This window comes from Malaclemys terrapin, chromosome 12 (genome assembly GCF_027887155.1).
Source record: "Malaclemys terrapin pileata isolate rMalTer1 chromosome 12, rMalTer1.hap1, whole genome shotgun sequence".
NCBI lineage: Eukaryota > Metazoa > Chordata > Testudines > Emydidae > Malaclemys > Malaclemys terrapin.
The window spans coordinates 2048656-2061454 of record NC_071516.1 but is presented as its reverse complement, the minus strand read 5'-3'; the positions used below and the strand labels follow the sequence as shown (position 1 = coordinate 2061454).

Below are 12799 nucleotides of genomic sequence, written 5' to 3'. Positions count from 1 at the left end.
AAAATGTTTAAGAAACAGGGTTTGAGATGCAAAAGACTCTGAGAAATACTTGCTAAAGAGGAATCACCTCTGGTTTGGGGGCGGGGATGGGAGGGTAAAATAGCAGAACAGAGAATGACCAATGCAGATGTCTCTGAGAACCAAGGAAGGGAGGGGAGATTCCCAAGGACGGAGCAGGGAAGTTCAGGGAAGGACCCCATGATGTCTTATTTTTCTAGAAATAAATGGGCTGTGTCCCTCCCCCAGTCAGGGCCGGCTCCAGGGTTTTTGCCACTCCACGCAGCCAAAAAAAAAAAAAAAAAGCCGCGATCGCGATCTGCAGCACTTCCGCTGCGACTCTACTGCCGTTGCTTCATTCTTCGGCGGCAGGTCCTTCCCGCTGAGAGGGACTGAGGGACCCGCCGCCGAAGAGCCGGACGTGCCGCCCCCTTCCATGGGCCGCCCCAAGCACCAGCTTGCTACGCTGGTGCCTGGAGCCGGCCCTGCTCCCAGTAAGACCAAAAAGGCATCAATAATGCAGAATAACCTCTCTCCAGGTAGCTGGCATACAGCCTCCCACGGCCAGCCAGTAGGCTATCTGTTTACCTTGAAGAGACAGGGCAGGAGGAAAGCAATTAAACTGGAGCTTTGATTAGGGCTTGCAGACAACTGCTTGTGTTAGAAATGCCTGAGCCTCTGCATCTGTGCTGGCGGTGGCTGAGGCAGGCCTCCTCCATCCCCTGCTCAGCGCTTTCCTGGTACAGCAGAAGCATGACTGATGCTCTCTGTCCCACACAAGCTCAGCGAGCTCAGAGGTAGGAACCAGTTGCTAAGAGACAGGACTGTACTTTCCAGCCCACATTCAGACCTTTGTCACCAGCTCAAGGGCTTTTGCTGGATCAAAACACACTATGCAGGTGAGAAAATGCAGGCAGCCTTTCTCCACAGCTAGTCAGATCTCATGAAAAATCACATGGTTCCAGTTAGGGGAGCCACTCCACAGGCATCAAAACTGATGATGGGAATAAAGAATCTTAAAGCGTTGGTAAGGAAAGGGGTGGGGGTGGGAGGGTGCAGAAACACATATAGCCCTGCAGCAAAGCTGGCTTCTTATTCCTAATGCTGCAAGATTCAAAACAGCAATGCTCTGCTGCCCACTGAAATGCAGGATCAAAGGGATGATACCCGCAGCACCAGAACCTAGAGGGCTTTAGATATCTAGACAAGACGGGTGCCTGGATGAGTCTAAGTAGTGGGGATTCATAGATTCAAGGACTGGAAGGGACCTCGAGAGGTCATCGAGTCCAGTCCCCTGCCCTCATGGCAGGTCCAAATACTGTCTAGACCATCCCTGATAGACATTTATCTAACCTACTCTTAAATATCTCCAGAGATGGAGATTCCACAACCTCCCTAGGCAATTTATTCTAGTGTTTAACCACCCTGACAGTTAGGAACTTTTTCCTAATGTCCAACCTAAACCTCCCTTGCTCCAGTTTAAGCCCATTGCTTCTTGTTCTATCCTTAGAGGCTAAGGTGAACAAATTTTCTCCCTCCTCCTTATGACACCCTTTTAGATACCTGAAAACTGCTATCATGTCCCCCCTCAGTCTTCTCTTTTCCAAACTAAACAAACCCAGTTCTTTCAGCCTTCCTTCATAGGTCATGTTCTCAAGACCTTTAATCATTCTTGTTGCTCTTCTCTGGACCCTCTCCAATTTCTCCACATCTTTCTTGAAATGCGGTGCCCAGAACTGGACAAAATACTCCAGTTGAGGCCTAACCAGCGCAGAGTAGAGCGGAAGAATGACTTCTCGTGTCTTGCTCACAACACACCTGTTAATGCATCCCAGAATCACGTTTGCTTTTTTTGCAACAGCATCACACTGTTGACTCATATTTAGCTTGTGGTCCACTATAACCCCTAGATCCCTTTCTGCTGGATGCAGACTGGTATTAAGATACGGAGCCTTTTGTTTCCAGGTCATTCACTCAAATCCACCCCAGACTAGTACAGTCACCAACAAGTTTTGGGGTTTGGTTTGCTCTATACTGGCTCGGGAGATGTGGGCTTGATGTCCACATTGTGAAACAACCACTACATCTAGCAGTCTCACCAGAGAGCCACGGACTGAATGGGCCATGGAGACTGAACTACCCTCTTCCGCTTAGCAGCGGTCCCTCCAGATCAGGATTAAGGTCTGTAGGCAGCCAGTGTGTGGGAAGCTAGCACAAAGGCTGTCCATGCTACTTCTAGTGTGTGAGCAGAGAACCTTGTCCTCCTGGACTGTCAAGCCAACACTGCACAGTCATTGAAAGAAAATATTTATATTGCATCTATTCCTGAATCCTCGCATTCTGAAGTGTCGTGCACCATGGTGGTAAAACTTAACCAACCTCTTTTCAACTCTGAGTGACTGATGGATGTTCCCATGCTACACAATAAAGGAAAATGCTACTCCATATCCCTAAAGCTAGTGACACTCCTCCCCACCCCCTGCACACACGCATGCACACACACACGCACACACACACACACACACACTGCAGCTATTTTCTTTTTAAATAAATTGCTACTGTTTTGTTGGCAACCATGCTCAGAGTGGAAGTCAGCAGTGTTCCCATAAAGAAGCTGATTCTGGCCAATAGGCCCCCTCTGTACCACCCATTGCTACAATCAGCTAATTAGACGGACAGGACACTGAAACTCAGTGGTGGCTTTGGCCCATCCTCAATGCAGTTCTCCAGGGAAGGGCACAGCTAATATGAGAACAGGGAAAGGTAATTGCTAATTTGCGCTGAAAAAGAATCCAAAGAGAAATAAATACACATTTTGCTGTCAAAGCAAGGCAGACAAGTTTCTATGAAGCTAAAAAGTCAACACAGGTGGATAAACGGAACCTCCATTAATATTCCTCCATCCATCTTTGTGCCTTCTCAGACATTTGTTTGTCCACAAAGTAAATTTACACACTGTTCATGTCTGCTCTAATTTAACAGCAAAAACAATGTCATTTCTTTTGGTTTACCTGAGAGACTCATGTTGATAATGGTTTGGGCAAACAGACCCTGAAAGGGCTACCCGTGAAACAAGTTTTAGTGGCCTCTGCTGGGCTTTGCCGCCATCCTCTACCAGTGCCTGAATCACCTTCCTGCTTAAAATATGGGAAAGCTCCTTTGAGTCAGGAGTCTGGAAAGATTGAGTGGAGAGGGAGGCCTGAATTATGCTTATATATTGAGGGTCTCTTCTTTCCTATTGCTTCCAGCATGCTCAGTCCCCTTTCTCCCTTCACGAACACTGCCTGTAGCTTGCACAATTTAAACAATGGTGTTTCTGATTGGAGCTGGATTTTCTTTCTCTTCATTTTAACTTTATTGTAACAGGCCTTTACAAAAGTTTTGTGCTTGGTTGCTTTTTTTCTTCTTTAAATCAATGCAAATCAAGAGCCGTAAATCTGAGAGCAATTTTGTTGCGTTAATTTCAAGTGATAGAACCGAATGACTTGACTAGTTTTGGGGAGCCTGGGAGGGAGCTCCTTGTCTCAGATCCAGATCCTGCCTGTTATACCCTATGCAACACCAATGAAATCAATGGAATTGTGTAGGATGCACAATTTAGATAAGGGTCTGTATTTTTCTTTAAAAATTGTTCAGTCAGTCAGAGCTAGAGGACTGGATGGCTTAGAGAACTAACGATGGGCCACAGAACCTTTCACTTGTAGGTTGCAAGTTCACCTGTAACCCAAGTTGGTGGTAGTGACCAAAAATTCTTACCACCTGATGACTGTTTTGTGGTCTCTGATGGGAACTGGGCCATATCCATGTCACAAAACTAACCAACTCAATTGCTACTAACAGGGAACCTGTTGGAAAGCTTGGCAGAGAGGCCAAGGACCGAATAAGCCATGGAGACTGATCTCCTAGTGATTCAGCAGGTCTGGCACTGCCACTAGCCATGTTCACTCTTATGGATAGAGAACTTCATTCTCCAAAACTGTCAATTCTCTTTATACACACACAGAAAGCCAAGGCTGTGTAAATTCAGCCTGCAAAATATATCAGAGACTATTGCTGCTCACCAGTGAACTTTAACCAAGAACCCTGAGAAACTCACCAAGAGTGTGAGTCCTTCATTAATGTGACTCTTATTCCTGAAAACTGCTGAGGGTAAAAATTGCAATCGATCCTGTGCAGACACAAAGAGAGCTGAATCTGGAAGTGTTATAGGCCGGTATTCTGGGGTCACACTGGACTTGGTTTACAGGCTTATGCATTTTGTCAGTATTGTGCCAAACTGTCAAGTGCACTTCTAAATGTAAAGCTACTCTCATCAATTATTTGGGAAAAATCAGACCCACAGTGCATCCTCACCCTCAGACTTTTCATGGAGGGTGAAGACTCTGCGTATTGCAAGTAGGTTTGTGTTAAATAATAGGCCATTTCTCAGCTCACGTCTTGGGATCCATTTGCACCACCTGTCTTTCATTTCAATAATCTTTGTTATTGTTTTTTAATCCAGACCAAATGAAGATCACAGAAAACCTGAGCTGTTAGCTATAACAGTGAAAACTTTAGTAGACTAAAGTTTTCAAAGGTTATGCCAGTGTGGATTTTTGGGGAGCACCAAATGACAACTTTAGGGAATACTTGTACCAGGAAAAAAGTGACCTCTATTAACCATTAGGTCTGCCTCCTTTCTTCAAGGCTGGCTTCCTAAATCTAGCTTGTTCCTACTATACTGTACCATCCTGAGATCTTCTGTTTTTTAGTTTTCATGCAGAAACTAAGATGTTTTTAGGCATATGTTGTAATGGTCGGCTTTGTAGAGTGTCCACAATGATTTTCTCCTGTTGATGAAAGGCCGCCATCCATTCCCCTCTTGGTCTCTCTCATCTATTTATTATGCTTCACTCTTTCTTGAGGGGTCTCCAAATGTGTCATTCTGAGATGATTTCAAACCACCTCTACTTTCTGTGGAGTCTGCCTTGAAATATCTAGGAGGGCTCTGCGTGTAAGTCAATAAAACCCCACTGTCACAAATGCCCTCAGCCTTTTAGTAGTGTCTGGAATGAACCCTGGAACCGTATATGAAGCTCTGCAGGGGTAAGAGGAGGCAAAGGAGGGGAAAAGCAAATGCACGTACTGCCACAGAGCCTCCCAGAGCCCTGTGCAGCGCCCAAAGGGTCAGTCTAATGTGAGGCTTGCCCATGTCTCGTCTTGCAGTCCAATTTGACTCACTCTTGTAGCCCATATCACAGGCTGCCGAAATGAATATATCCTGCTGGGTTGGCCAGTGTTCCATGGCTGTGACAAGCGCACACCATGCAGGGTGAAGTATAGCACTGATTTACAGAGTGTGCATATGCACTCCTGCAGCTAATGCCCAAACCAAAGGCTGGATCTAACCTTTCCCCTAGCACCTGGTGCTACATGAAAACAAATCAACACCTCCAGCTGTCACTAAAAATGTCGTATTTTTCCTTACACAATATCAACATACATCTGTAGGAAAACTCCGTCCAAAGGATGCTAAATACTTGGGGCAAGAGAAACATGAGACTATAATAAAAGCCACATTTTAACTCCCCATCATGAACAGATACTCTCATGGTTTTGAGGCAAGATCAGAGATATACAAGGCCAGCTGGCTAATGGACGCTGAGGTTCAAGCATTGCTACACTGGTACTAACATACCAGCAACAGATCAGCCTATTATAATTTATAATAGTTGAGCAGTGTGAGGGTGCACTTAGGAATTGCAGGATACCTGTTGTTTGTATTGCAGTAGCACACTGAGATCCCATTGTGCTAGGCATTCTGTATGGATATTTTTTAAAGTCCCTGCCCAAAGAGCTTACAATCTAACTAATATCTGAACAGGCTTGTTATGCTGCCAGTAAGGTACCAAATTTCCTACATTGACTAGAACCTCATTTCTTTGGTTTTTGTTGTGTGTGTTAAATGACCTGAATCTTCAGGACACTCATCTGGGAAAGGGAAATCCAAACTCCCTGTGCCAGACCTCACTGCTGTCTCTATTCCCAACCCATTCGTCAATAAAAAGACCACCATCTGCTGTGACCATCACCTAAGGCAGATGCCCCCTTCTCACTGTACAGTCCTATTTTTCAAACCACCCAAATCTGATTAGGCCTGCTCTGATAAGAGGCCTGAAGGAGGGCAAGGGAAAGTTACTCAAGAGAGAAAAGAACCACACGTTAATCATGTTTTAGCCACAATTGCACAGAAAACACTTATGTCAATTAGAAATAAACAAGGTCAAAAGGGACACTAATAACCCCCCACCCCTCCCAGAACAGGTGTGGCCCTGACTCCATCATTAGAAGGAAAGACCTTAACCCCACTACTGCCCTCCACACATTCTTTAGCTCGTCTCAACTTTTCACTCACGATACTTCATATTTCCTGTGACAATCTGCAGATACGGTATAGCAGCATGCAGAATCCCCTCCCCCTCTCACCCCAGGTCCATTTGGCTATGCTTATTCTTTCCCTGGGTCCCAAGTCTCAGGACAGCCCTGAGCACATTAAGTCTTTGACAGATACGCTCGGAGAAGGAAGATGGGACAGAACAAGAGGTGTCAGATAGATGAGTAGCATGATGAGGGGAAAGCCAATTGAAACACCAGCCCAGAAGTGTTTGGAAAGAGCAACAGCATGAAGATAAACCAGAACATGCACTTTATTGTGGCGCTGAATGCTAGTATCAGCTTCATAAATTATTTGACTGCACATACGTGAATAATGAAATGCCCCCATCTATACAAAACTAGCAGAGACCACTGAAAGATACAGAATCACTGAATTATCACCAACTAAAGAAAAACCCTGTCAAGTTATTTTTAAATTTTCAGAGAGGTTTCAAACGAAACAAAAAAACAGCAAATGCATCAGCTCAGAATCTTTCACTGGATTTACAACATAATGGTTCCTCTTAAGTAACTGAGCCAAAAAGGGCGGGGGGGGGGAGGGAGGGGGGACAAACAACTTCTACAGACTTGACACCTTAAGATTTAAGGGGGAGCAGCAGTGATGGGTCTTTTCTGCAGCCAGTGTCTCTTAACAGTGCCCCCCGTTTTCACGTCTTACAGTATTAGTGTCTCTGGCAAATGTGCTATATGGTCCCGTTGACAATTCACCTGTCTCCCGAGGGTCTGCCTATGTTTTGTTTGTTGATTTATGGAAGTCTAGGTGTGTCTAGTATTTGTAGCCTGTGGGGACCGTAAGAGAGGAGTTGGGGGTCTAGATACTCTCCCTGCTGAGACGTCATCAGGACATGAGGCTTTTCGGGAGCCTGGTGCCTGCACTGGTCTCGCTGAGCCATGAGGTGTAAGGACCTGGTTGTGCACCACAAAGGGAAGGGGCGTCTCTCTAATTAACAGCAGGGTCTAGGGAGTCTGGCATGGCCTCTCTGGGGTACCATGACTCTGCAGCATTGGAAAGCTCAGGGCAGGTCCACCGAGTAGCTAGTGAGATTGAGAGGCTCTGGGGGGGAGATTGGGATGTGCACTGCCTGGGAGGGGGTGTTTCTCACTACCTCAGCCCAAGCGGGGTTGGGTGGCTTTGGGGGGGAGGGGCTGTTGTGCGGAGTGGGCTGTCTCCCAAAAATTAAAGAGACCTTTGGGGTGGAGGGGCCAGAAAGAGAGAAGAAGCCTCTCTGCCCTACGGAGGGGGGGGAAAGCAGCAGTCTGACCCTTCCCCCTCCCGCAGGGGTAAGGCAGGCCAGATGGGAGGTAAATAGTGCGTTTAGAAGCATTTGCCACAGATGGGCTGCCCTCAAAGGCAGCATCCTCCAGCCCTATCAATGCTGGAGTCTGTGCGTGTGCACGGCAAACACTGCACCCTCACAGCAGCAGCAGCAGCAGCAGCGAGGGGGGAAAAAACCCAGGCCGCCCCCCCGCCCCGAGCCCAGCTCTGCCCACTTTCCTCCCCGTGGGCAGGCCCGGGAGCCGCGTCTCCCCGCGCGGGGGCAGGGGCGGGGGCCACACGCCCCAGTGCACTTTAGTAACCACAGCCCCCCTGGGCTGCCAGGCGCCGACGCGCTGGGGCAGATGGTGCAAAGGACGGGGAGGGAGTTCCCAGCGAGCGAGCCCCATGGTGCGCCCCCCCCCCCCCCGGCGGAGCGGGAGCTCCCCCCCCGCCCCCAGGGGTCACCTCCTGCTCCCACCAGCTGGGAGTGACACGGTCCCTGCAGCGGGGGGCGGGCGGGCGGCGGCTGGCGCGCCCCCCCCCGGCCCCCCGGCCGGCCAGGCCAGGGAACAATGGCTCCAGCGGGGCTGGCTCTTCCCCGGGACAGCAGCCTGCTGGGAGGCGGGGGGAGGGGGAGCCGGGCTCGGCCCTGCGCCGTCGCCCCAGCAGGGCAGGGAACAATGAGGCTCCGGCGGGGGAGTTTCCCGGGACAGCAGCCCGCGGGCAGGCGGGGTGGGCACGGCCCCGCGCCAGGCTCTGCCCCTCCCGGCCCGGGGATAACCAGCGGGACAGCAGCCCGCCGCGGGGGGAGGGGCGCGCTCCCATGGCCCAGGGGGGCTGGGCTCCAGCCTGCGCCCGGGTCAGCGGGGGCGGGGGCACGCGGCCTGGCCGAGGGAGGCGGGGGGGGGGCGCCCGCCGCCACCCCCGCCCCCACTCTGCCCTTGGCTGCAAAGCGGCCTGCGGTCACGGGGTGGGTGGGAAATGCAGGGCGAGCGCGAGCGGGCCGGACCTGCGGTGGGGCTGGGGAGGGTGCAAGGGGGCTCCCGCCCCGGCCCCCCTCCCCGCCGCGTGGGCTGCACGGGAGCCGCAGAGTCTGGCCCTCGTTTGCACCCGCCAGGGACTGACACCCAGCCCGGAGCGCTCTGCTAGTCTGCACCCATCGCGGGCGGGAGGGGGGGCAGGTGCAGTGGCCTGGGATGGGGGAAGGGATCTTCTCCCCCCCCTACACACCCTAAAAGAGGGAGCTACCGCCCCTCTTCTTCTCTGCTCAGCAGCTGGGAGGTACCGGCCGGACCGGATGGGGCAGGAGGGGGGAGGGGAGGGTGCGTGTGGGGTTTTCCTCCCCCGGACTGGGTGTCTGACCTAATCTGCATCCTCCCCCCGTTGCTAGACCAGCTGCTGGGAGACAGGCTGGCCCTGCCCAGCCGGGGCTGGAGGGTTGGCTGGCCCGCGCCTAGCCGCGCATGGGTGGGTGGCGGATGGGAAGCTCAGGTTGGACGTGATCGGACAGGGGTGGGGAGGGGTCCGCCTCAGCTGGACCCGCCACCGCCGCCCCGTTCAGCCCCTGCGCGGCGGCTGGGAGGGGCGGGCAGCCCTTGCTCTGCAGGAGGCTCTGCCCCACGCCCCCCAACAGAGGGGTCCGTCTGCAACTCAGCGCACTGGGGGGCAAGGGGGGGATTGGCTGGACCTGTCCAGACAGGGGCGTGGGGCGGCTATTTTCTAATGGGGCGCACGGGGTGGGTGTCTCGCCCCCCATGGGGCATGCGCGATCATTTGCACCCTGCTGTGTGTCTGGGATGTGCCAGCTAGTGCTGATGGGACAGGGGCCGGGATGGCTGGCTGGGGCGGGGGGGGTGATGCTAGGGAGGGGGGCTGCCCCATATCGGGTCTCTCCCCTGCGCTGGGCCCCAGCCCCTGGGTGCAGGCTGCGGGAGGGAAGGACACACAGACACAAGACAGACAGACAGACACCGAGCCCCCGGGGCACGGAGCGCACTAACCGTTCCCGTTTTCACCGGCACATACACCACTTGACCCATCTTCGCCGCCTCCCGGGTGCCGCTTCCCAGCCGGAAGCCCTTGGACCGGACCCAGAACTGGAACTTGCCTTTCTCCCCCCCGCCGGAGCCGGTGCCCGAGCCGGCTCCCCCCTGCAGCACCTCGGCGATGCGCTGGTACTTGCTCCGGGTCACCGTCTTGGTTTTGGCCGAGTCCCCGTAGGTGCGGAGGCACCAGTCCCGGAACTGCCGCCCCAGCTCGCTGTCCCCGGGGCGGCTCCCCCGCAGCAGCAGCGGGGGCTTCGGCATCCCGGCCGGAGGCAGCGCCCGACCCCCTGTCCCGGGCTGGAGACGGCAGCGAGCCCGGCCGGCCCCTGCCCTGCGCCGCGCTGCGCCCTGCCCGGCCCGGCCGGCGGGGATGGAGTCGGGACGGGCTGCGGGGGCGAGTCCCCGGGAGGGGCCGCTGCGGGGCAGGCGTGGAGGGAGCCGGACAGCGACCCAGCGAGCCGGGCAGAGGGAGGCACCGGCGGCGCCAGCAGCAGCAGCAGCCGCTCCTGTCACAGGATCACAGGCGGCTCCGGCTCGTCCCCCTCCCTGCCTCCCTCCGCCCGCCCGTCCCTGCCTCCTCCGCCCCCCTCCGGCCGCCTCCTCCTCTCCGCGGGATCCCACCTGTTAGAGCCGCGGCGCGGCCGCCCTTACCGCCCCCCCCCCCGGCCCGGGGGCGCAGGGGTCGGCGCTACCCGCCTGGGGCCGGACCGCGGGCAGAGGCGTGGGGGGGCCGGGCCAGGCGGCACATGGGGGAACGGGGCGCCCGGGGGCGGGGGGAGGGGACACAGGGGGCGTCCGGGGGCCGGGCCAGGCGGCACATGGGGGGCGGGGGCGCCCGGGGGCGGGGGAAGGAGACACAGGGGGCGTCCGGGGGCCGGGCCAGGCGCACATGGGGAAAGGGGGCGCCCGGGGGCGGGGGGTGGGGACACAGGGGGCGCCCGGGGCCGGGCCAGGCGGCACATGGGGAAAGGGGGCGCCCGGGGGCGGGGGGAGGAGACACAGGGGGCGTCCGGGGGCCGGGCCAGGCGGCACATGGGGGAAGGGGGCCGGGGGAGAGGGGAACTGGCCAGCAGACTCAATAAAGAGCAGCTTCCTCTTTCGCAGGGGCGCACGTGTCCCTGCCCCAGGCTGGGCCGGGGCAGAGCGCGATCTCTTCGGGACACGGGGCGACTGGGGAAGCAGCAGGCACCTGTCGATCTTCTCTGGCTGGGACCCTGAGCCCACAGGCAGACGCAGAGCCTGGGATTATCCGGGTCCCTAAATTCTCCAAAATAATCCTCTCAAAACAATGGGCGACTTCCCTGAACCTTTGGGGGTCCTACCTAGCCCAGGGCTTCCAGACTGTCCCTGGAGATTCACGGACAAAATCCAATCACTAATATTTGCCTGGTCCTGCCCTAAATTGTCCCAGGGCATGGACCCTTAAACAGACCAGGGATTGCCCGGCACATCCTGCTTTTCACCCATCCCCTGAAACAGTCCTCCTTAAACTATGTAGTTCACTGAATCCAATCTCCTTGCACCAATCAAACTGGGATTGAAATGGTCAGTGTCTCCTTAGCTGGAATTCACCTTTCTTGGTACATTCCTAGGATGAGTTCAGCTCTCCTAGTTATTGTGATCAATTGATCAATGAAATTGCCAATATAATGAAGATTGCTGCCATATTCTGCCTGGTTTCTGTTTCCTGTGTCAACCAGATGGTCAAGAAACAAAGATCTGTTGGAAACCTAGCCCTGCAACCTCATGCCATATTGCTCTAGGGAAGAAAGACGGTGTTGTGGTTAAACCACAGGACAGAAAGTCAGAAGCCTTGCTGTCTGTTCATAGCTCTACCACAGACTCAGTGAGTGACCATGGGAAAGTCACTTAATTTGCCTATGCCTCAGTTTCCCCATTGGTTAAATGAGGATGAGTACAGGTATCTCAAGATTTGTAAAAGGCTTCGACTTGGTGGAAAGTGCTGTAAGCGTGTAGTTTATTACTATTTATCTGTATAATAGACTGCCCACAACTTTTTGATATATTGAGACAGGACCAGCCCCTAGACCAAATGGTGCCCCAAGCAAGGAGTGTCTTCTGTGCCCCCCCCCCAATTTGTTAAGCTTTAAATACCTTATTTTTTATTGCATTTGTAGCCCGTTTCACAACTTTGATGCACGATTTGAGCGCATGATTTAACCCTGTCATATAAGACGATAATTTATACACTAGGATCACCACAGGTGGTTGTCTGGGTTGCCTGCCCCTAAATCCAGCCTTGCATTGAGACTTTGCCTGGGTAATTAATAAGACAGGTGAATCGATATAAAGAAGACCTGGCCAAAATGTAGCACAGAATCAAATTATTATAAGTTTGGGTCTTTAGTCTTTTCCCTCCCTCTGATCTTCAACAGGCCTCTTATGGCGCTTTTGCTGAAACCCAGATCTGAGTCTTGGCAGGTTTGTCTATCTCCACCAGGCCACCTGCTGTTTGCAAACTTCATCAATTCTGGGGTTTCTCTGGGGCGAGAGAGAGCAATGTATTATTGGGCATCTCTGACCCAGAAATAGCCACCTAAATCACTGCACAGACCTCAAAGACCCTTTTGTCCCTGTGTTATGATATTGCAACAGTCTGCAACCATAGTTGCCATTATGCGGCACACCATGGGCATTAGCAACTTTTCTGTCACGAAGAGGATAGAATTCAGACCGTTCTGCTCCAGAAGCGCAGGCCTCCATCGCTTGAGCTAAAAGACAGTGCTATTTGTTGGACCTGTGACACACATCTGAATTGTTCTAATTCTAGGCTGTAGAGGCCAGTGGTACACATATGCACTAACTAGTCATTGGGTTGCTAGCAAAGGTAGGGGTGGGCGAGGGAGATGGGAGCTTGTTTGGAATCTGGAAAATGAATTTGGGGTATCAGAGAACCATTTGGGGCACACAGAGATTGAGCTGGAGGTGAAGGGAACAGAAGGAGTTGGATGGATTGGGAGGAGCGGGTGAGTAGAAAAGGGGAGAGGGAAGAAGAGTTTTGGGAAGGTTCAGATAAGCATTAAATACGGCTAGGGATTGGGAA

General features: G+C 53.2%; 1 protein-coding gene across 1 annotated transcript in view; it reads right to left on the bottom strand.

The window, feature by feature from the left end:
• NOL4L (nucleolar protein 4 like) overlaps positions 1–10188 on the bottom strand; it is a 95168-nt gene extending 84980 nt beyond the window's left edge. The window contains exon 1 of the mRNA XM_054045760.1: positions 9691–10188. Within this exon, the coding sequence (XP_053901735.1) occupies positions 9691–9996 (306 nt within the window). The 5' untranslated portion in view covers positions 9997–10188. The remainder of the gene's footprint in view (positions 1–9690) is intronic.
• Positions 10189–12799: the final 2611 nt, after the last annotated feature.